The sequence below is a fragment of the Onychostoma macrolepis genome, chromosome 17 (genome assembly GCF_012432095.1).
Source record: "Onychostoma macrolepis isolate SWU-2019 chromosome 17, ASM1243209v1, whole genome shotgun sequence".
NCBI classification, from domain to species: Eukaryota; Metazoa; Chordata; class Actinopteri; order Cypriniformes; family Cyprinidae; genus Onychostoma; species Onychostoma macrolepis.
In genome coordinates this window covers 20,627,957-20,651,615 of record NC_081171.1, presented here as the reverse complement: position 1 = coordinate 20,651,615, position 23,659 = coordinate 20,627,957, and the positions used below count along the sequence as shown (strand labels likewise).

The 23,659-nt window shown below is 36.9% G+C and overlaps 1 protein-coding gene across 4 annotated transcripts in view; it reads left to right on the top strand.

Moving 5' to 3' along the window:
- The window catches only part of myo6b (myosin VIb), a 58,335-nt gene that overhangs the window by 13,788 nt on the left and 20,888 nt on the right, over positions 1–23,659 (top strand). For 2 of the 4 annotated variants that reach the window (XR_009266717.1, XM_058749280.1), the window contains exons 5-24: positions 2,300–2,429; positions 2,577–2,682; positions 3,451–3,506; positions 3,614–3,711; positions 3,790–3,954; positions 4,302–4,382; positions 7,572–7,752; positions 10,990–11,134; positions 13,807–13,964; positions 14,877–14,968; positions 15,210–15,282; positions 16,497–16,624; positions 17,903–17,998; positions 18,264–18,434; positions 19,351–19,389; positions 20,606–20,699; positions 21,363–21,493; positions 22,748–22,825; positions 22,972–23,101; positions 23,248–23,338. Coding sequence is in view for 2 of the 4 variants with exons in the window: in XM_058749280.1 (XP_058605263.1) it covers positions 2,300–2,429; positions 2,577–2,682; positions 3,451–3,506; positions 3,614–3,711; positions 3,790–3,954; positions 4,302–4,382; positions 7,572–7,752; positions 10,990–11,134; positions 13,807–13,964; positions 14,877–14,968; positions 15,210–15,282; positions 16,497–16,624; positions 17,903–17,998; positions 18,264–18,434; positions 19,351–19,389; positions 20,606–20,699; positions 21,363–21,493; positions 22,748–22,825; positions 22,972–23,101; positions 23,248–23,338 (2,243 nt within the window). In the remaining 2 variants the exon portion in view is untranslated. The other 2 variants (XR_009266718.1, XM_058749281.1) reach the window with 2 other exon arrangements.

Here is a 23,659-nt window from a genome sequence, read left to right as displayed (position 1 = left end):
AAATTAGCTCATTTAGTGGATAAAATTGTAAAATTTCTCCGTTCTATTGTGAATAAAATATCGGCTCATGTGATTTGAAAGTCTTTTAGTTTTCATTTTATTCAAATTTAAAAAACGTCCCAACAATTCCTGGAATTCGGGTTGTGTATATAAATATACATTAAATATATTTCTTAAATATATACGTGTCTGTGTATTTATACATATAAATATGCACAGTACACACATTATATATTATGCAAACACAAACTTTTATTTTGGATGCGATTGATCGCGATTAATCGATTTGACAGCACTAAATATAAAATACATTTGTTTTTTAAATTGGTATATGTTTATGATGTTGTAATGATGTGATTTACCTCATAGCTGGCTGATTTGTGTTATAGTTTATAACTCTTCAGCGAAGACTTTCTAGGGTAAAAATGAATGATCCAATGATCCGGATCCAACTTCACAGAAAAGATGAAATTGCTGTCCCCTATCCTCCATTAGGTCCTAATTTCATGCCGTTGTTTGAGCCAATGTTGCTGTAATGGGCACCACAGAACCTATGTTGTCTCTGCATGTTAAGCTAAGCATTTAAATTACACCCATAACCTGAATATATATATATATATATATATATATATATATATATATATATATATATATATATATATATATATATATATATATATATATATATATATATATATATATATATTAGTGGTGGGCATAGATTAATTTTTTAATCTAGATTAATCTCACTGTAATCTTGGAATTAATCTAGATTAAAATGGCTCATTTGAATTCTGCCAAGTAGATAAGTAAACAACTAGCAGTCATCAAGAATTTAATATTGATAATAACATTGAAGACATTGTATGATTATTCCTTAAAGATAAGGTTTTAATAGTTTTAGTAGTAGTAGCCTATTACGTTCTGCCCAATGTCTTCAAGTGAAACCGAACTTTTATTTTGACGGGTTGCCGTGAGGATAGTTTTCTCAAATGAAACGCTCGAATGCTCATGAAGTGACTCTCAGAGCAGTTCTGGAGATGTTGTTCATGTATTTATGTCCTCATTTAGTGAGACGACAGACGTTAATATCGCCGCAAGCCTCACGCGGTCTTCTGTATGAGTAGTGAACAAACCCGTGCGTCTGCGCCATACATTAACACAGAGACACACAGAAGTCATATTTAAATAGACGTTTTGCTGCTTAATATTTACAAATAGGAGTGGGAGTGTGTTCACTTGTGTGTGCGCTTACGTTTGTTTGTGTGTGTGTGTGTGTGTGTGCGAACCGAGGCGGAACTCCGCTGTGCGCGCGATACAGAGAGCGCGACCATGTAAGGTAGAGACAGAAATGACTTGCCGATTTCCATTGGGAAGCTTCTTAAAATAAATTTTCCTGAAGCAAACCCGGCTTCATAGCTGCATCCATGTTAGCACGCATACACACAGGTTCGAAGACTCGTTCTCGCCCCCTACAGTGCAATCGGCTAGGTATACATCCGCGCTAAAATATCAAGGTGAAAGTCATCATAGCTTGCTTAGACCCAGCTCCCAACCCAACTTTGAGAATAGATTAAAGGGCGATATTTTTTTTTTATCGCCCGATAAGAGTCTCACGTTAACGCAGCACGTTAACGCCGATAACCCACCACTAATATATATATATATATATATATATATATATATATATATATATATATATATATATATATATATATATATATATAACAAATTGAAGCTTCTTCTAATAAAACTACACTTAAATCTTAAATCTTAGAAAAAAAAAGCATGATGCATTCAAATGTTTTGCTTATCAATCACCTCAGGGCAGTGTAGGGCTTCCAGATTCACGCTAAACCCCGTAGATCTCATTGGCAGGCATGCCTGCAGGTAAGGAGCTGATGGGCATGTTATTGTCGTGCTCCAGTAGCCCTTATTAGCCTCTCATCTGAGAGATGGCGGTCCCGCTGTCAGCGTCCGCTCATCAGCACAGCGCCCAAGCCTGTCAGGAGACGGCCCAGGCCCTGCCCTAGTGTGACTGCCCGTCTCAGATGACCCAGCTAATCCTGCCCAGACGCTATCAAGTTGCCCAATGCACTTAATTAGGTCCTGTGAGGTAGCGACGCTCTGCACAGCTAACCGGAAAGCATGAGGCTTTTAAAGACAGTAGTTAAAACTATTGTTGGTACTTCAACCACTGATCTGTTTGTCCAAAATATGGAAGACTGCAAATACAAAATCGCACATATAACAATGAACGTTTTAAATCATCTCTGATCATGTGTGTGTTTTATTTCAGACTTCTGTTGCTAACATCCTGATTGCTGTGAACCCGTATTTCGACATCCCTAAACTCTACTCCCCAGAGACCATTAAGAGCTATCAGGGACGCTCTTTGGGGACACTTCCCCCTCATGTCTATGCTATTGGTGAGTGGGCACATGAATGTCTGTCTAATAGGACACTTGAGGATTCCGTTCTAAGTCTTTCTTTTGTAGCAAATTTTTTTTAGATCGCTACAGTGTTGACAGCAATTTTATCAAACTTCTGTCTCTCTCTCTCTGTCTCCGTCTCAGCGGACAAAGCCTTTAGAGACATGAGAGTTCTGAAGATGAGTCAGTCCATTATTGTGTCTGGTGAATCGGGTGCTGGAAAAACAGAAAACACAAAGTTTGTTCTCAGGTATGATGACTGTCTATTCATGGAATGAATAAAACACTTCAATTAATATTTCTCACATGTATACAGGGTCCAAATCTAGTCGTTTTTGCCATACCTGGCAGTAGTGGTGAAATTAGGATGATATTTCTTTTTAGACATAATATATAATGTAATGTAGATATAATGTAATTTTCATCATAATTGTAATTATAAAAATAAATATAAATATTATGGTGCCTACGAAACTGTTTAAAAACGTAAAAATTTTGTGACTTGATATGAGGATCATTCCATATGTGTTTCAGACTATAATGTTTACAATTTGATTTAAATCATGTTAGCATGTACACTACAATTCAGAAGTTTAGGGTCAGCAAGGGCGCACCAAAAGTGACCCGTAAAGACATTTATAATGTTACAGAAGATTTCTGTTTCAAATAAATTATTACACACAACTGTTTTTAACAATGATAATAATAAGAAATGCTTTTTGAGCGGCAAATCTGCGTATTAGAATGATTTCTGAAGGATCATGTGACTTTCAAGACTGGAGTAATGGATTCAGAATTCAGCTTTGCCATCACAGGAATAAAATAATTGAAAAAAAAATTTCACATTGATATTTTTGATCCAAAAAATGCAGTCTTGTTGAGATCTCTTTTTAAAAACATGAAAAAACCGTTTGAATTGTAGCATGTTGCAGTGCTCAGTAATATTAATGGTAAGTAAATGTTTTTTGATTTGTTGAATAAGTTTTGTCATTTTAATCATGTATCTGTTTAATTTCAGGTATTTAACCACATCTTATGGAACATGTCAAGATATAGATGAGAGGATTGTTGAGGGTAGGGTTACCAAAGACACTTTTAACTAGTTGTGACTAGTACAGTAGTGTTTGATTTTTGCATACAATGCAAAATCTGTTTTTAAATAATATGTCTGTTCTGTGCAGCCAACCCCTTGCTCGAAGCTTTTGGAAATGCAAAGACGGTCAGGAACAACAACAGCAGCCGCTTTGGAAAGTTTGTGGAAATTCACTTTAATGAGAAGGTAAACGTTCTCTTACTCTGAAGACTAGAGTGTGATCTTGTAAGACTCAGTTACTAAGTGTGTTCATTGTGTCTTCAGAATGCAGTTGTGGGTGGATTTGTCTCGCACTATCTGCTGGAGAAGTCTCGGATTTGCATGCAGAGCGCAGAAGAGCGAAATTATCATATATTTTACAGACTTTGCGCAGGGGCATCGGAGGACATCAGGAACATGCTTCATCTCAACTCTCCGGACAACTTCCGGGTCAGTTTCCTGTGTATTGTGTGTCAGGAAACTGGAAAGCATTTTACAAAGCTTAGACAGTCTGTTTAGCAGGAAACTTTGAGACTCTGTATTATAATTGGTGTGACCATAGCAAACAGACTGTATCAAAGCACACAACTGCAGGAAGTGCCAACTGAAGTTTTATCAAAACAAATAAAATCCTATAATAACTTAGTTTAGGTTATGCGATTTCAGGCCTTTGTGTACAGTGAAGCGTTGATGTACCACTAGATGGCATATTTGCTTTACAATGCTTATGAATGTATTTCTGCAGCTTTTGGTCTCCTATATTAACTTCCCTCATTGTGTGTTTGTGTTTCACTCAGTATTTGAATCGCGGCTGCACCCGATACTTTGCAAACAAGGACTCCGATAAACAGATCATGCAAAACAGGAAAAGTCCAGAGGTACGTAGAGGCATCTGTGTTTGGGAATCTCTGGGTCAGTGACGTGATGAGTCTGTTTCCTCCTTCCTGCGTTCTGATACACATTTGTGGCAAATTTGAAGTAATTAACAGCCCTTAGCTGAGCTGTAGTAAAGATATCAGATTCGTTTTTGATGTATGATCAAATCCTTGCAGTTTTCTTTGTTTGTGTAGTGAAATTAAGACTAGAGGACATGCTGAATGAACAGACCTTGACCGCAGCCAGAATCTCTGAAGTTACAGGATCACCGTTTTGCCTCGAAAAGAATTAGTTACCCTCAGAAATTAGTTCACGTCTTTGATGAATTATGTAAAGTGTAATAAATTCCAGCGTTGTTGTGTTGTTTGCACACAGCCCTCTCTTGAGACCGAGCCCATCAATTGATGTTATTGTTATCAAGGGCCATTATTATAAATCATCGTTGTGTTGAATCCCACTGGAGGTGATGAGATATTCATTAGCTGCTGTTTCTGTTGGTGCAGTAGTTCATTTGCTAGCTCAACACCGTCTGTTTCACTACATTTTCAGATGAAGATCTGAAATTAGTTTGATACCCCAAATTCGCAGATGGTACTTCTATTGTTGGTTTTTTTTTTTAATCTTTTTTTTATCATCCTTGAACACTTGAATATCTTAATGAGTTTGGGTTGATATTAGGATATTTATGCAATCCGTTTGAAATTCAGAATCGACTGAGATTTGTCTTCGCTTAGGCTCTAGTCCAAAACCTAGTGAGCTGTCATAGTGCCTATATACATCCTAACCAAGGAACCTTATAAGTGACAGATTTGGCACTCTCTACAAAGACAGGAAGTCCGTGGCACACAAATAGAATTCAAATGGACTCGCCTGACAGTTTTTAATCTATGCAGTTTCAAATCTAATTCCAATCTTGTTAAGTCGTGACATAAGGAATACATTAATGTTTCCGGGTCCAAGTCTTTCAATTTCAATTTTCATTTCAATTGAGAATACTATTGCGACAGCCATTTTTGAGAAATTTATATATATATTAAGCTAGGCTTTTAAAAAGTGATTGTGTCCTGGACACAATGGATTCATAAAAGGTGAATCACTGCATGGCCGTCTGAGATTTCAGTAGTATTACAGCACACAGTGAATGTGTTTTATCACCATTTATTCTTTGCTTTTGGCTTCTGATAAGAGTGTTTAGACCTGGAAATGGTCACACTTAAAGGGATAGTACACCTAAAAATGAAAATTCTCTCATCATTTATTCACCCTCAAGTAGTTCCAAACCTGTATGAATTTCTTTGTTCTGCCGAACAACAAAGGAAGATATTTTGAAGAAAGTTTGTAACCAGGCTGTTTTGGGGCACCATTGACTTCCATAGTAGGAAAAAAAAATACTATGGAAGTCAATGGTGCATTCTTCAGAATATCTTCCTTTGTGTTCAGCAGAACAAAGACATTCATACAGGTTTGGAACTACTTGAGGGTGAATAAATGATGACACAATTTTCATTTTTGGGTGAACTATCCCTTTAAGAAACGGATAGAGTTAGATTAGCATGCTGCTGAGCTGCCAGCATCATACTCTAATAAGCATAAAAATACAAAGCACACACAAATACTGAGTAAAATAGTACATTTTTAGTGATACTTTTCAGAATTTATTAAGATTTCATTGAATTTATGGTTTTTGTTCAACTTATTATCTATCTCTGCATTCTGGGATTGCCTTATGAAAGGCTACCTTAGAATTTGGCCAATACTATGTTTTTAAAGTGCACAGTGGTTCTCAACCTTTTTGACTTCAAAGCCTCCTCTTTTCAAAGACAATATTAAAAGGCCCCCAAGATATTTTTCATACCTACTGTATGCCATAATTACAAAGCTGATCATTTTCATATTTACAGAAAAAAGTAGAACTATATTAAAGTAATTAAATTAAATTATTATAAATAGTTTAAACAATTCAATTCCAGTATGTTTTCTCTCTCAGCATTGTCTTCCCAATAGGGAATTGTTTTTAACACACTTTTTTCACAATGCAAATCTAAAAAAATTATAAGAGTTTGATTTGATATTTTGACACCTTTTTGGTTGTTCAGTTGCAGATTCGGGCCCCCCTTTTTTCTTCTTCTTCTTAAATCTTACATTTTTAAAGATTTGATTAATTTCCATTTTAAAAATCATGCACTTAAAATTACTTCATACAGCATATCCAGGTTTACTGTCTGTGAGAACCTTGGTTGATAAAGATTATAAACATCACAGTTGAAGGAACAAATTACAAATACAATGTAGTCTTATTTATTATTATTATTATTTGTAAATATTTTAGCTTGTTTTAAGACTTGTTTTGTCATTAAAATGCTACCTGTGTAGGCTTTGGAACAGACCACTAGTTTTCTAGCCATTTTGTTTATATTAATAGTTTTCTAACTGAGTATTATGTGTCTTTGCCCTCCCTGATTTTTTTAAAATTCAGGATCATAAGGTGATTTTTTTTTTACCAGTTGGCCTTTCTAAATGCTTTTCATGCTTTACATTCTTCAGCTTTCTGGGTTTCTGTGCATGAAATTGGACATTAGTATGTGCATGGGTCTGCAAGCTAATATGCATGAGGCTTTCTGTGTGAAAAAAAAAAAAAAAAAATAGTATTTTTGTAAGAGGTGCTTGTAGTTATGGTTATCAAACAGCGTTTATGCTTTTTTTGTGGTCAGAGTGGTGTGATCTGCTTTGTCATCAGACTGCAGATTATCAGTTTGTCAGTGATTTAAAGGCATAGTTTGCTCAAAAATACTCACCCTTGTATCCTTTAAACACAAAAAGAGAAATTTTGAAAAATGTTAATGTTGCTCTTTTCAATGCAACAGCAATGTAAAGCTTTCCTCAATCAGAAAATCATTCAAGTTTAGAACGAAAGGTGATTAATTGATGACAGAATTATATATATATTTGTTGGAATATGACTGTAAAAGAGAGTCAAAAAGGAAGTGCTGGCCCACTCTGACCATCAGGTGTGGTTTGTTTTCTTTTCCTCCATCCTTCAATCAGAGATCTAGATCTGTATACAGCCCTTCAGTATACATTTCTGATCTCTGATTGTAGCTGTGGTGCCACTGTGTTTTCTTCTCAGGTACTTGCAGTGCATGTGACGTATGGATAGTGTTGTGTGTCTTGATGGTCCTTTGTTTCTGTAGCATGGGAAAGTGGGTGCCCTGAAGGACCCTTTGCTGGATGACCTGGGAGATTTCAACAGGATGGTGGTGGCCATGAAGAAAATCGGCCTGGATGACACAGAGAAGCTCAATCTCTTCAGAGTGGTGGCTGGCGTCCTTCATCTCGGCAATATCGACTTTGAAGAGACAGGAAGCACCTCTGGTAGCCATTCATATTGCACCTGTAGAATAAATACCTTCATCAAAATTCATCAAAGATTTAATGTCCGAACCCAGCATGATGTGACAAGTTTCAAACATAAAGTAATTTTGTATCCTGCATAATGTGGCAAAATCACAACCAATCAGAACATATTTGATGTTTGATTTAATGTGCAACCAGTGAGATTTCACTCTATATCTATTGGAATAAAGCAGAACTAGAAACCAAACGGCCGATAAAATATCTTGTGTCGGTTGCAATTATGCCGGATAGGACAAAAAAAAGAGATGGAATTTATCGCTTGTTGCTTTGTCATGTCATGCTTGGTTTAGAAATATTCGGTTTCTTTCAGGATAAGAGACTTCAAAATACAACCAATGTTGCTTTTATACAGAATTTTCACCATCTGCGTTCAGTCAGGGAAGAAATTCTCACTGATGTCTGAAGTGTTATTTTATTATTTTTTGAGCTCATGCACACGTGCTGATGTTCTCCTCATTAAACTGCCTCACACACACACACCACACCCAGCCCTCCTCTAACTCAAAAGACCTAATTAGAGAGCTGCTATGGGGGTAACGTGGCTCTTTCTAGTGTTGCCAGACGTGCATCCAGGATTTGTTTTCCTCTTCTGATGAAGGTACAACACCTTTTACCGCTCTGGTCTGCTCCATTTCTCTGCTCACAATGGAGCTGCTGTCTTGAGATACTTTCAGCAGGAAAGCACAGAGCCTAATGTTACAGAGGTCTTACTGGAGACCTGAAGACTATTATGTGTGAGCACATATTTTTGAAAAGGGCTGAGATACGATAGGCTTTTATAGATTTGTTTTTTGCACACTTTTAGCTCTTAGACAGCACTGATGAGTCAAAGGCACAACGACTTCTTTTTTTATTTGTATCTATTAGGAACATGTTCTTAATATATAAATGAAAATTCTTCTACATTTGAAATTGGAGGCATGAATTAAAAAATGGCAGAGTGATACAACTGTCCTGATATGAAGGAAAAAAGCCTCATTAAAAGAATGAAATTCTTTTAAATGAAATGAAACAGTTTTATATAAAACATTATAAATTAGGGGTGTTAACGCATGCGATTAATCAAAAAAAATTTACGCGTTAATATTATTTTTTTTAACGCAGATTAATCGTTTGATAAGGTCTGACCCCAACTTCTTCCCGTCATCGCAGCGCGGAAGGTTATCTATCATTGTGTGATGAGGGTACAGTGAGCGGACCAGTAGTTACCAGGGCACAAGTGAGATGGTCCTCACTGCAGAACACAAGATCCAGGGGGTGTGGTTGGATCTAGATCCAACTCCTCCCACCTTACATTTACCTAAACCTACCCATCTCCACCCCCTGATCCCTAAACCTACCCATCCCCACCCCTAAACCTACCAATCTCCACCCCCTGGATGTGGATCCAACCCTGCCCCCTGGATCTTTGTTCTGCAGTGAGGGGCTACTGGCACAAGTGGGCTATTTTGAAAATACAGTCGCGGGAAAAATTACAGAGCCGTGGGCTGCGGTTTATTGGGCTACTTTTATAATGTACCACGGCCGCCCAAGGTGTATTATACTTGGAATGTATACCTGGCAACTTAAGAACGGAGAGACAGTTAACATCACAAACAACGTGAGTTTCAGCCAGAGCAGCAGAAATAAACATGACAACAGCCACTATAGATTATATAAGATAATAAACACACGATTACGATAGATATGGTCTGTATGTGATTTTCTTGAAATGAATGTGTACATCCGAAATGCTAATTTGTGCAACGATATAAAAGGCTATAAATAGCATATTTTAACAACAGTAAACGACCAAATTCCACATGTGATCGCAAAAGGAAGTTATTACAAACACTTGATGGTGGTTTGAAGTGAGTTCTGAGTAAAAGTGTATTATTAATCTCATAAATTGTCTTATGTAGCATGATGCTAATGTTAGCTCTAATGCAGCTGCAGAACAGGTCCAATTCTTCTTCATAATGCATTTTGTCATAATACTTCACGTAAGGTCGCAAGAAATGTTTTGTTGTATTTATTTAGAAATACTTCTGATAATAGTTGGGTGAATGTATACTGGGATTGAAGCGATGTGGCTTGGTAAACGTTTTATTGCTGGTATAAAGGCTGATAATGGCTGAATAAAAACAAAATAATAATGATAAAAGAATAATAAGGATTATGTCTCATACCTGACGGAAGTGTGAAAGGTTCTGTTTCCTTGAACTAGTTTGTCATGCATTTCTTTATTTCAACACATTTACAGGTAAATCCTAGTGTTTTAAATTTGCGATTAATCATGTCCATGACTGTGATTAACGCGATTACATTTTTTAATCGATTGACAGCACTATTATAAATATTTAAAAAACCTGAAATCCATGTTATGAGACCAAACTGAAGAAACATGCAGCTAAAATAAATTAAAAATAAAATAATAAAATAAAATGAAACTAAATAAAAAACCAACATAATATACAATACAATACAATACAATACAAATGTAATTTCTATAGCACATTTAAAACAACTACCGTTAACCAAAGTGCTTTTCAGGAAACATTAAAACAACAGGAATATAAAACCTAAACACTCTAGCCAGTTTACATCCACAGAAGCAGCATATTTAATGTGTATAGGAAGAGGGTTCCATAATCCATAATATCATAGAGGACTTCTGTGAACTGTCATGTCTGTGTCAAAATCAGTTCTTAAAATATGAAATGGTTTGACCTTTTAGGTAGGACATGACAAGGATCAGCTTTTAAAATGTCATGTGGTACAAAGTATAAATAAATACACACACACACACACACACACACACACACACACACACATATATATATATATATATATATATATATATATATAATAAACATTTTGGTAAATAGTGATTAAGATGTGTGCTCTCGTGTATTCAGTATATTGTGGATGTAAATGACACATGACATTTAAATTTAAACTTTTGTTGAAAATGTTAACTAGTTTTTTATTTATTTTTTTAAAAACAAATAAAACCAACAGAAATGCAGCAAAAAACGTTATAACTGCCCCTGACATATTTTGATCGGATTATTCAACAGTGGAATAGGTCATTAACAACTTCGAAAGGATCAGTATGTTGAAACATTTAGAAAGCTCTGCTGTCTAGACGCAGGATAAGAAACATGATGAGCCACAGTTTAAAGATGAGCATTAAAAATTTGCATCTGGTCTCAGGTGGCTGCATTCTGAAGAACCAGACCAGTCAGACTTTGGAATACTGCGCCGAGCTCCTGGGCCTGGACGAGGACGACCTGAGAGTCAGTCTCACCACCAGGGTCATGCTCACCACTGCAGGGGGCGCCAAAGGCACAGTCATCAAGTGAGTGACCCCACATGTTTACCTTAACATCTGCTCAGCCACTGACCCTCCGCTTTTGTTTTATTTCTCTGTTTGCATCCAAACGATGATCAAAAGACGATCAAAAAGTCAGCACAGATCCCTGATTGGTATTTTTCACGCTCTCCTCACATCTCAATCTTCCCCGTGATGCGAAACGTCTTCTAGTATTACATTTCATCATTGCACCCCATTCGCATTCGCATAACTGTTAAATGAATCCTCCGGTCGCCTGCTCACAGACGAGAGGAGAGCTGAAAATAGCTAATCGCAGCTTTTCCATTAGAGATATGGTCAGTATAATCAAATGTGGCATAGCCTAAATTGGCTGAGGGGCCGTAATAGTCTAGTTGCCATCCAGAGTCTTCTGCATTTAAACGGACGTATTTCTTTTTATTGATTACATAACAGAGAAGGCCTGAGGTATCAAGCAGCTTTTTCCAGACTGCTCCACTAGTGGTTAAAGATAAGACTCAGGTTTGCAATTTTGTGAAACAAAAGCCCAGTTCTTCTCAGCTTTAGCCATGCAAAACCCACAGTCCAATTACTGCACACGCCAGTTGTCAAAGGAGAGAGCAATTCGAAAAACTCGATTGCCTCGATTGAATCGTACGCTCCGTTCTTCGTCGCCCAGGTGGTGTTTTATATTCTGCGCTGTCTGAATGATAGGCCAGCGCTCGGTGGATTAATATTTAACCGTGCACAGATGCTGGACTGGGAGTGTTTGCACTGCATGAATAATGGATGTTTGTCTGAGGGAGTGGCCTGGGGTCTTTTAGGTGTGATGAGAATCAAAGTCGCAAGAGGTTTCACCGCCCTCCTCATTTGACTGCGAACAGATGCACAACCACGTACATATGCAATATGCGTTTTATGGAAAATTATGGAGACTGTATTCAAACAAGGCTACACTGACCCTTGCATTTCACACCGCTAGACACCGGAGAAGGCAGCAGCTTGTGCCTGACAGAGCTTCATTTCAGAGGCGTATTGTGATTTTTAAAAATCTGTTAAACGCAACAAAGCAGGTGACATTGAGAAGGAAGAGCGCAGCAGCCTCTCGACACACACACTTCAGAGGGAATACACTAATAGCATAAAAGCAAGTTAATGAAAAGCAATCTCGCAGACTCGAGATCGTAGAGATTATTGTGAGCCAGGTCCAGCTTTTATTAACTGTGCAGGCAATAAGAGTCACACAGCAGGTATTCCCACAGCGGGACGGCGCCATCGAGAGAGCAAGAAGGCTTTATCATCCAGTTCTGGAGTTTCAGTTTGCCAGTTTCTGTACTCCTCCTGAGGATAGTGGTGGAGCCGTTGTGTCTTGTGATTATGAGCTGCTTTGCTTTAACAGGCGTGTGTTATAGAGATTTATTGTGTTTTCATGTAATATCGCCGTTCTGCTGCATTTCAAGCCCTTTAAGCTTCACCGGGGTTTCAAGTGCTGTTTGTTTTGCGTATATACATTTATCAAAGTTCCCGTTGCAAAATAAGTATGAATGGAACCTTTTCCCTGTGCTGTTTTCAGTTTAATTATGTAATTAATCTGCAGGAGGGCCATTTAGTCGGTTTTTATACACCTGATGAACAACAAAGCAGAAAAGGAGGATGTTGGAATGAATGTTTTTGCATTAAAAGTATTCTAGGCCTTTTAGAACCAGTTATTTGTATACTATAAACAAATGTGACCCTGGACCACAAAACCAGTCATAAGGGTCAACCTTGTGAAATTGAAAGCTGAATAAATATGCTTTCCATTGATGTATGGTTTGTTAGGATAGGGCAATATTTGGCCGAGATGCAACTATTTGAAAATCTGGAATCTGAGGGTGCAAAAAAATCAAAATATTGAGAAAATCACCTTTTAAAGTTGTCCAAATGAAGTCCTTAGCAATGCATATTACTAATCAAAAATTAAGTTTTGATATGTTTACGGTAGGAAATTCACAAAATATCTTCATGGAACATGATCTTTACTTAATGTCCTAATGATTTTTGGCATAAAAGAAAAATCGATCATTTTGACCTATACAATGTATTTTTGGCTATTGCTACAAATATTAAGACTGGTTTTGTGGTCCAGGATCATATTTTCTTGCATAGTTTTAGGAATCGTGGTCCTTAGGGAAATCATGTAATTGTCATTTAAAAAACAACAACAACTTGCTTTCAGCAGAAAACTGACCCAATTTACCTACTAATTTACCCAATTTACCTTTGTCCTAAACAAATCCCCCCTCAAAAAAAAAAAAAAAAATTCTCTTGTATGTCGTTACCAAACAAATTCACCGATGCTTAAATTTATGGCTGTAACAGCCGTAATTATATTCGTTTGTCCTCCTGTAAAACTGTAGAAACACTATTGTCAGGTCAAAAAAGTCAGAGGAAATATTTCAGCAGCCTTGAGCGTTTGCAATCATAATGGAATTGAAAGAAAAATAAATTAAATTTTGACTCCAAATTATTTCTCGTTGGTGTTCTGCTTTCCCCTAAAGTGTTTTTACACATTTTGCTTAGAGTGGTAAAACAGCAACTGTCTTTAGAGTGCAAATTTGGACGGAATAAAACAGAATGGACATGTATTGATGAGGCGACATTAGCAGAAGCCCTGGCCCAGATTTTGACTCCTACTGTCCCACTTTGCTCCTCTCCAGGGTGCCTCTGAAGGTGGAACAGGCCAACAATGCCCGTGATGCCCTCGCCAAAGCCATTTACAGCCGGCTCTTTGATCATGTGGTCAAACGGGTCAACCAGTGCTTCCCCTTTGATACGTCCTCCAACTTCATCGGCGTGCTGGACATCGCTGGCTTCGGTGAGCCTGAGTGATAGCCACAATGGACGGGTCACATTAGCTTAACAGAATGTCCTCATTTACCTGTTTTCAGTGGCTCTTACGTTTTCAAGCCAAATGTCAACCTGGTGCATAGGAGAAATGAGACTACCTAGTCGAATACACATGTTTTATGACTATCATCAGCTTAACAAATTGAGAGATTTTCTAAATTAATATGGATTTAAACATTTTTTGGTATTTGAAGTTACTTATTTGATTAGACACATAAAAGTCATGCAGAATCTTACATATTTCATTATTGTTTTAATGATTATTAGTTTTAGTTACAATTTAAAAAAAAAAAAAAAAAAAAAGATCCCACTGTATGTAACTACAGCTCTTTCTGAGCTATTTTGGCTTGTGTGAAGCAGGTATATTCTGGATTATGTATGACTCAAAGGTCAAAATTATTTGTCCAAAAATATTTAAAATAAACGCACTTACTTTCTAAAAAATATAATAATAATATAAGAAATGGGGGAAAATGCTAACAAATAAAGATAAAGAAATATACTTGCAATTAAGGTCTGTAAGGTAAACCTGCAAAACAGTATGGGGTAAGAGTATTTACATTATAAGTGCATAATTAATTTTTTGGGCTCTTGATAAATCAAAATGATTTACCATCGTAATTACAAACGGGGTAATAACTTGGAATACTCCTTAAACTTTAAAATAAGCACAGTGTGGGGTATGACTCACTAAATATATAGAAGATGAAATGATTCACTAGCTATTAGCTTGTCTTACGCAGAAATAATGTTGAGAATATGCTGTAGTATTAACGATAATTGGCTCTCACTAACAGTGTCTCTCTAATAGTGTAACTGTTGCATTTAGAGAGATACCTAGCACATGAATCATGAAATGCTTTTTTATATTTCTCTTCAGAGTATTTTGAGCACAACAGCTTCGAGCAGTTCTGCATCAACTATTGTAACGAAAAGCTGCAGCAGTTTTTTAATGAACGCATACTGAAAGAGGTGAGTCATCAGTGTTATTGGGATTTTTAGTATCGATCTGTGACTCATAACTATGCCCTTCTTAAAACTGACGCATGAAGCCATTTCATCTTTCATTGCAAGCGCACAACTGTTCCGATTTAACGATTCCAGTTTAACTTCTTTAGAGACGTTCTTGTTCCAGCAGATTAAGTTAAGCATTTTCCCACTTTCAGCAAAAACTATGCTCTTATCTTGTTTTTTTTTGTTTTTTTCTCCCCAGGAGCAAGAGCTGTATCAGAAAGAAGGCCTGGGAGTGAATGAAGTTCATTATGTTGATAATCAGGACTGCATAGGTCAGTGTCCCTTTGGCTGTGAATAACAATGACCATCCTCCATTCCATTCATTACAGGATGCACTATGGTCCATAGACGCCAGCTTAAATATAATGAAATCCTCCGCACGTGGAAATGCTAAGGTCTTTAAACCCAATGTGCTATAGCGCAAATGTAATTTCTTCTCAAATTATGACCTTCAGAGGTAAAATAACTGTTCCCAGACGACAACATCGTTATTTGTATACATCGCCATGTCTGTTACTCTCTGGACAAAACATGCCGAAGATGAATATTCCAGCAGAAATCTATGCTGGGTGCCTGAGATAACACAGGAATGAATCCTCGGAGGAACCTCTCTCACACTCGAACTCTCTGGAGAGGGTTTAGGAGATAAGATGAAGAGCTCGCACTGTTTTAGTTTTTTGATGCCGGATTGAGCAGTGCGGTCTGACCCAAATCACCCTGTCAGAACAGAAAGTCAGTTCAATCTCAGGACACACGGTGAAATCTTTACCCGGTTCAGTGAATGCAAATACCATCACCAGACCGAACTGTGCTGTCTGGAGGTATCAGCACCAATGCCTTTTATCTTTTTAGTTGGTCTGCGTTTTAACCCCTAACGACTTGTAAAAGATCTTCCTCATATGCATTGCAAAAGAAACCACCTCTTTTTTTTTTGCCCAAGCTGTCAAATCTTAACACCTTGTGCGAGTTTGCACAGTATGCAGGTGGCTTAACATAACATCTCACCTCTGATGCGGTGCAAAAAGTAGGCACACAACACCTGCATCGCAGATGTCACTGCTTTCCTTTCGCCAGCTCTGCTTTTCCTAATTCTCTCGATAGCGATGCAACACGTGTCCTTGTGACTTCCAAATGGATGCGCAGGTCCTTTCCCTGGATTTCTCCTCATCAATCACCTCACATTTATACTCTGGTGTCTGCTCATGCAAATACATGACTGCGCTTGCGTCCGCACCTCTCTCACCTGCGCACGTCTCAGATGAATTATGCATATGACGGATGCCTTCGCAGTGATTATCAAAAAGATCTATGTGTGCCTACAGACTTTGCATTCGTCCATTAAACTTGCTGAGTTCTGCTTCACTTTGGATAATACCTTCTGCGGGGGGATTGAATATATTAATTTACTATTCAACTCGAATTCATTCGCATGAAAAGTTTCTGTCGTCAGCCCCAAACTTCTCTCTGTGACTTTATTGCTTTGCAGATCTGGTTGAGGCAAAGCTGGTGGGTATCTTGGATATTCTGGATGAGGAGAACCGTCTTCCCCAGGCCAGTGATCAGCACTTTGCAGAAGCGGTTCACAGCAAGCACAAAGATCACTTCCGTCTCACTGTAAGATATGGTTGGGTTCTTTCCAGCAGCCACTACAATATAGCAAAGAAAAGCTTGAACTACCAGCCTCCAGGAGTAATTAATAGTTTATACATAGTTCTGGACCACAGACCAGCCTTTTCACTTTCTACACTTTCATCTGACCTTCAGTGTCATCATGTAGATATCTTAAGGGATTGTTAAACAGTATTCTAATATTTAGAGGAAGATGGAATAAGATGCCCCTCCAACTTTAATTTTCCTCTTGACTTTAGATGTCACTAAATCTAATCTCAGGACATTTATTAATGCTCTTATTCATCTTGAACATCAATATTTGAAATGTATTGTATCTGAAGAATTAAAAAGAATAATACTTTTTTGATGTACATCCTCATTATTCATTATGACCTATAGGCTAATTGAAAATATCGCTTTGTATTCATAAAATGATAGTGTAATTCATATATATCTTTTTGTCTGGTATTCATTTGATTTGTCATTATGTGATATTCAAATAAAGTGTCAAAATGCATACATTTACTTGGAATGTTTGATTTAGTATTTCACTGTATTGACACTTTAAAAAAAGGAAATCATAAAAATTATATGTATTTAACATATTATGCAAAAATCAGATGACAACTATAAGAAGTTTACACAAGGGGGTCGTTTTGCCCTAGATAGGGAGTCATCTTACCCCAGTAGTGGGGAAAGATGGCCCCTTTTCATGATTTTCAATTTCGTGTTACAAGAATTAAATTAGCAATTATTTCCATTTAATTTCCCTCAATAATATATTTGATGAAGCAGCATTATCCTTTATGCTAATGCATTTGTAAATATGTTACAATTTGGCATTAAATTCACAATGTTCTTCAGGGAGGCATCTTCCCCTATCTTACTGAATATTTCCACATTGATTATTACAACAAACATGTCTTAGTGCTATAATTGAATAATACATTAACTATAAACTACAAATATGCATATACATTTTGGCATTATATTAGGCAACTGAAACCTGGGAGGAATTAATGTGCTTATGTTTAATGAAAATACAACTTTGCAGTGCATAATTAGGCTACATTTTCTTTATGTGAAATGTTATTTGTTACTTTATTTCTTTTGATTTCTGGGGTTAAATATGACCTGGGCATTCCTTGACAGTTTTTTTTTAATGTGATTTACCCTGACATTCCATCAATGTCAAGACCCAAATATGAAGGAAGTCATAAAAATACAGCTGCAAAGATGGATTTTGCTGAAAGTTTAATTCTGTGTGGGCTGGTTTTTCAGGTGCCCAGGAAGTCAAAGCTTACAATCCACCGGAATTTGAGAGATGATGAAGGTTTCATCATAAGACATTTTGCTGGCGCCGTGTGCTATGAGACTGTAAGGTCCCAATTCACTCAGTTCATTCTGAATCTCTTTTTGTATGGAAACCATCTTATTGTTTTAATTGTTGTAATGTGACAATGTTTAACATAAGTTAATTAATTTCTGCCACACTGTAAAAACAATTGGGGCCTTGGGGGAATCCCTTTGGTAAAGTTTTTTTTTTTTTTTTTTTCTGTGAGGTTGACTTTGTGTTTATTTCTATGCCCTGTGGGTTTTGTGTGTGTGTGTGTGTGTGTGTATGGTGTATGTGTGTGAGCAGACCCAGTTTGTGGAGAAGAATAATGACGCCCTCCACATGTCTTTGGAGAGCCTGGTGTGCGAGTCGAAGGACAAGTTTGTCCGGGATCTCTTTGAGAACAACTCCAATTCCAAGGACTCAAAGCAGAAGGCTGGCAAACTCAGCTTTATCAGTGTGGGAAACAAATTCAAGGTGAATCTGTCCTTATGCTTTGAACTTCTTATTCCCCTTAGAGCCAGGAAACACATTTTGTCAAAGGTGTTAACAGGCCTGAAGATATGACAAAAAAATGTAAGCTCTCAAGACTACAGGCTTTCCAAAGATTAGGAGTTCCTCAAGGCTTTGTCCTTAGACTGCTGTAGATTTTGTTTGTGGGGCTAGATATTCATTAAGTTGTTTTCTTTTTGTTCCTCTTGATAGATGTAAGTTTTAAAAGCTTTTGTGAGTGACATTTTACCTCTTACCTGGTGATCTAATTCCTTTCCTTCTAACTTTTGCCCTTTCTTCATCCTCCTCTCTTAGACCTTCTCCTGTTTCTTCAGCCTTTCCCTGTGAAAAGTTCTGGGGCTGAAATAAATATGTAAAGAGAAACAAGGAAAAAGTGAAAAAACTGAAGCTTTTGTAGGGTAAGCCTGGCTGAAATATTCAGTGCCGGCACCACAGGGTAAACTGCAACCTCATAAACAAATGCAGATCTTAGTTTTCTCCCACCCTTCTCCTCCAGCCTCTTTCACCCACTTGGTCCATTGCCATGTCTTTGTGCTAATGTGACTGCCACATTTTTGTTCTCTGTTATAGTTGTTTGTCATGAAATCATACACGAGAAATTTATACTTTAAGAGAACCTTCACTGTAAACACATCACCATGTAATTTATGTCACCATTATGCAGTATATTGAATTTGTAGAAAAGATCTTTATAGTTGGACCAGTCACTGGCATAATGCATGTCTGTCACTTCCTGTATGTGTTAAAATATTTGATACCATTTGCATGGCAGCGCACAACTCTACAACTGTGTGTGTAAACTGATTTTTTACGAAAAGATACTCTTAATTCAAATGTACAGGACTCGCTCTCACATTTCATTTCTGATGAACTTTTATAGACCCAACTGAACCTTCTACTGGAAAAGCTACGCAGTACGGTGAGTAATGTGTTATTTATTCATTTTAAAAACGTTGGCCACTTGTTTTGTTTATTACTGAGTGTGTCTAATGCATGCCGCAAACCAGGCGGCACAGCAAATGATGCAACGTGACAGTTGCTGATTTATGGCACTGGTAAATGGCACATTAAAATGAACAAAATGTGCTTGTTTGCTTTACATGTCAGGAAGACGGTATCTTCCTGTCTAAGTAGGCCGTTCTTGCCTAGAATATGCTCTATGGACCCTTTTCTGAAATTGTGATGATCCAAAAATTTAATCTAGCAAACTTTTTACATTTTATGTTAAATTATTGAATGCATATTTTGAACACTCTGTTATATTATCCTGGCATTAAATAAAAACAGAAAACTAGTCAGTGCTGCTGCAATTATTTTATTATTATTATTTTTTTTTAAATAGCTGCTAAGGAAGTGGCTGTAAATTTGAAATCTTTGTCTTTTGAATTTAAAAATGCTACAAATATTTTCTTTAATTTCTTATTGCAGCAATGTTACAAAAAATACTTATATGGTCTCTCATTTACACTAATGGGCAAACATTTATTATTATTATTTTTTTACTTTTATTCGGCAAGGATGCATTCATTTATTTTAAAGTGGATATAAATGTAATAAGAAACATTTATTGAGCACCAAATCAGCATATTAAATGATTTCTGAAGAATCATGTGACACTGAAGGTTGGAGTAAAGTCTGTTGAAAATTTAGCTTTGCCATCACAGGAATCAATTACATTTTATAATGCATTAAATTAAAAAAAACTGTTATTTTAGATTCTAATAATATTTCATTTTTGATTAAATAAATGAAGCACTGGTGAGCATAAGAGACTCATAAACAAAAAACCTATGTCTGAATGACAGTGTACCTCCTAAAAAAGTTTACTATGTGTTAGGGCTGCACGATATATCTCATGCGATATTTAATGCGCATCTTGTCAGTAAAGCCGGTTCTGTAATCAGCGGTGATTTCACATAGAGCAGCATTTACTACACAGAGCCGCTGTTCACTGACAAGCTGCGATATATCGTGCAGCCCTACTATGTGTTTCAATCCCACATACAGTATATAAAAAGTGTCCAATGTAGAATAAATCCTATGCCATTTAGTCAAAGGTCTTGTTGCTGTCTATAAACAAAATTGTTTATTCTCTGTTAAACTATAATAACTTCTCATGTGTATGTGTTGAAAAGGGCTCTAGTTTTATCCGTTGTGTGAAGCCTAATCTGAAGATGGTGAGCCACCAGTTTGAAGGAGCTCAGATTCTGTCTCAGCTTCAATGCTCAGGTATGTATATGATTATATAGGTTTATTTTATTTTTTCTTCCCAATTCATCTCACAGCACTTGTTGTAATGCTTCAAATATTTCAATTTAAGAAAACCCATCACAAATACACAGCGCTCATCAGTCGCAAGCTCCCTTTTAAAACAAATCCCGATATTGCCTATGGAGCGGCCATATTAAATGTGAGCTCCACTGATTTTTCATTATCTTTTGGAGGTGGTGTTACCACAAGAGTGTTTTGAAGGTTGGTGTTATTGCATTTTATAGGCTGTTAGCAAAGTTTTAGAAATAAACTTTCAGGCAAGAGATCTAAGAAAAGTATATCCTAGGAGCTCCACTGGTATGTCGATTTGCCAATTAGTTTGATAATTTAGACCTTTGTTGACTAGTCGTGCACGATATGAGATAAATGTAGACTTCATCAACTGCATCAACTTCAATCAACTACAGTGCTTGCCTACTAGCAAGTAAGTACTACTTAGTAAGCACTAAGTGTACTAGTTCATTCTGTGAGTTTGTTGACAAAGGCAAGTGTTCAAGTACAGGTTGAGTGCACATGTTGAATCTTCCTTTAAACTTGGTTCATGCTTCAGCTCCAGTCTTTAATGCAGCAAATCCTGTATCTTCACTGGCTACATGCTCTGTACTTCTCTTCTCCTCTCAGGCATGGTATCAGTGCTGGACCTGATGCAGGGTGGCTTCCCCTCCCGAGCTCCGTTTCACGAGCTTTACAACATGTACAAGCAGTATATGCCCAACAAGCTCACAAGACTTGATCCTCGACTCTTTTGCAAAGTAAACCTCTATTGTTTATTTTTATCTTGATCGTTGCATCTATAATTACTAATAGCTCATTCCATTCTTATTATTTATTCACCTAAAGTTCTTGTGTACATAATTAGGATTAGTATGATAGATGGTGGCTAGGTGGCCTTTCATATCCATGTGCCAAAGCACGCACAGAGTAATCCCTCATTGATTTCCATGATACATGATAGTGGTTTATCATTGGTAGTTACAGATACATTTGAAAGTCAAATTACATTTTAATCATACACCCATAGTTAAATATAAAGTATTTACTTAATCATAAAATGTGCAATTAGATTCCACACAAATACAGTATATGATTAGGCTGCAATTAATGATTGATTGCAATTATTGAAAATGGCTTCTTTATTCTGATGATCATGCTTGTAATGTCTAGACTCTAGAGTATAATCAACATTTAACAATAAGGGCTTTTTTCCTGCTGTCTCTCAGGCTTTGATTTTGGATTTTCACTGAAGCATATTTTTTTAATATCTGGTCTTTAAATGTTGTTTTCCCCAAAAAAGCTCAGCAATTTATGTTTTTCATTTGCTTTAACAGCTGGGAATTTTACCACTATAATGTAACTTTTTGACAGCTACAAACTTCATAAACACTTTAGCTGGAAAGTGCAAAACATTATTGATTATGTTACAGTGTGTTCATGGTGTTGTTTGCATCTATTTGGTGTTTTTGAAAAGTTGTCCATGACAAATCTTAATTATGACTTGGATCAATGAAAAGGAAAAATCTTTTAAAAGTCTAGTTTAAAATTCATTGAGAAATGTTACTTAAAGAAAAATCAGGCTTTTAGATTGGATTTTCAGTTAAGCATTTTTAGGAGCATATTTGTTTTATAAATGTAAAAAAAAAAAAAAAATCTGTTTACAACAATTCATGTTTTTCATTTGCAATACCAGCTGGAAATGTAACCACTATAATGTAACTCTTTGACAGCTACAAATGTCATAAACACTTCAGCTGCAAAGTGGCAGAAAACATTACTGATTTCAAATCATTCTGATTCTAACTCACAAGTCACTCTGGCAGTAATGTTCAAAACAGCACAGAAAACCAAATGTTTAAGTTTCCAAGGCATAAAAACATCAAATTTAACATCATTGAAATGGAAGAGCGTAAGCACAGGCTCGAGGCCATCATGCCATTCTTGTTGATTTTCTGATAGACATTTAATAAAGTACACACTGCACTGTCTGATTATATTGTCTCCTTCTGCAGGCTCTGTTTAAAGCACTTGGCCTCAACACGAACGATTACAAGTTTGGCTTGACCAGGGTTTTCTTCCGCCCCGGGAAGGTGATAATTTCTTATGATATTTCTCATGAGGGTTGGGATAATACAAGCCTGTTAAAGCCGCTATACTGTTTCATTAAGCTGGTGCACATTGGGAACCTCGTAAATGCAGCTATATAAATCTTAACATGTGTCTGTGTTTGTCTCAGTTTGCAGAGTTTGACCAGATCATGAAGTCTGATCCGGAGCACCTGGCCGAGCTTGTAAAACGGGTCAATAAGTGGCTGGTGTGCAGCCGCTGGAAAAAGGTCCAGTGGTGCACACTGTCAGTTATTAAATGTACGTCACCCTTCATAACCTCAGTAAACTGCCTTTCATAAAAGCAATTAGAAGTGTCCCATGCCCTCCCATTCACCTGTGAAGTGTTATAGTTTGATGCTGTTGATGAGTAAGCATCTTTTTCCTCTTTCTTTTACTTGGCACAGTGAGGAACAAAATGAGCTTCAGGGCCAGTGCCTGCATCAAGATTCAGAAGACTGTTCGCATGTGGCTATGCAAAAGAAGACACAAGCCTCGGTATGTACACACACCAGCACGCCTCTATTAGTGACCGTGATTGCTCATGCATTGCAAACTCAGTGTGAGGATCTGTTTTCCAACACTTCGGTCAGTGTGGTGTCACTGTGTTGTTTGCATCTGTTTGGTGTTTTTGAAAAGCTGTCAGTGACAGAGATGAATTATGTATTGGATCAATGAAAAATCTTTTAAAAAGTCTAGTTTAAAATTCTTAGAAATTTATTCTTTCATGTTTGTTTCATATGGGTTTGAAAAGCTTTTATACTTTTTTCCTAGAAAGTCTACCATATTTGTATTACCTTGAAAAGATCTTAAAGGCAC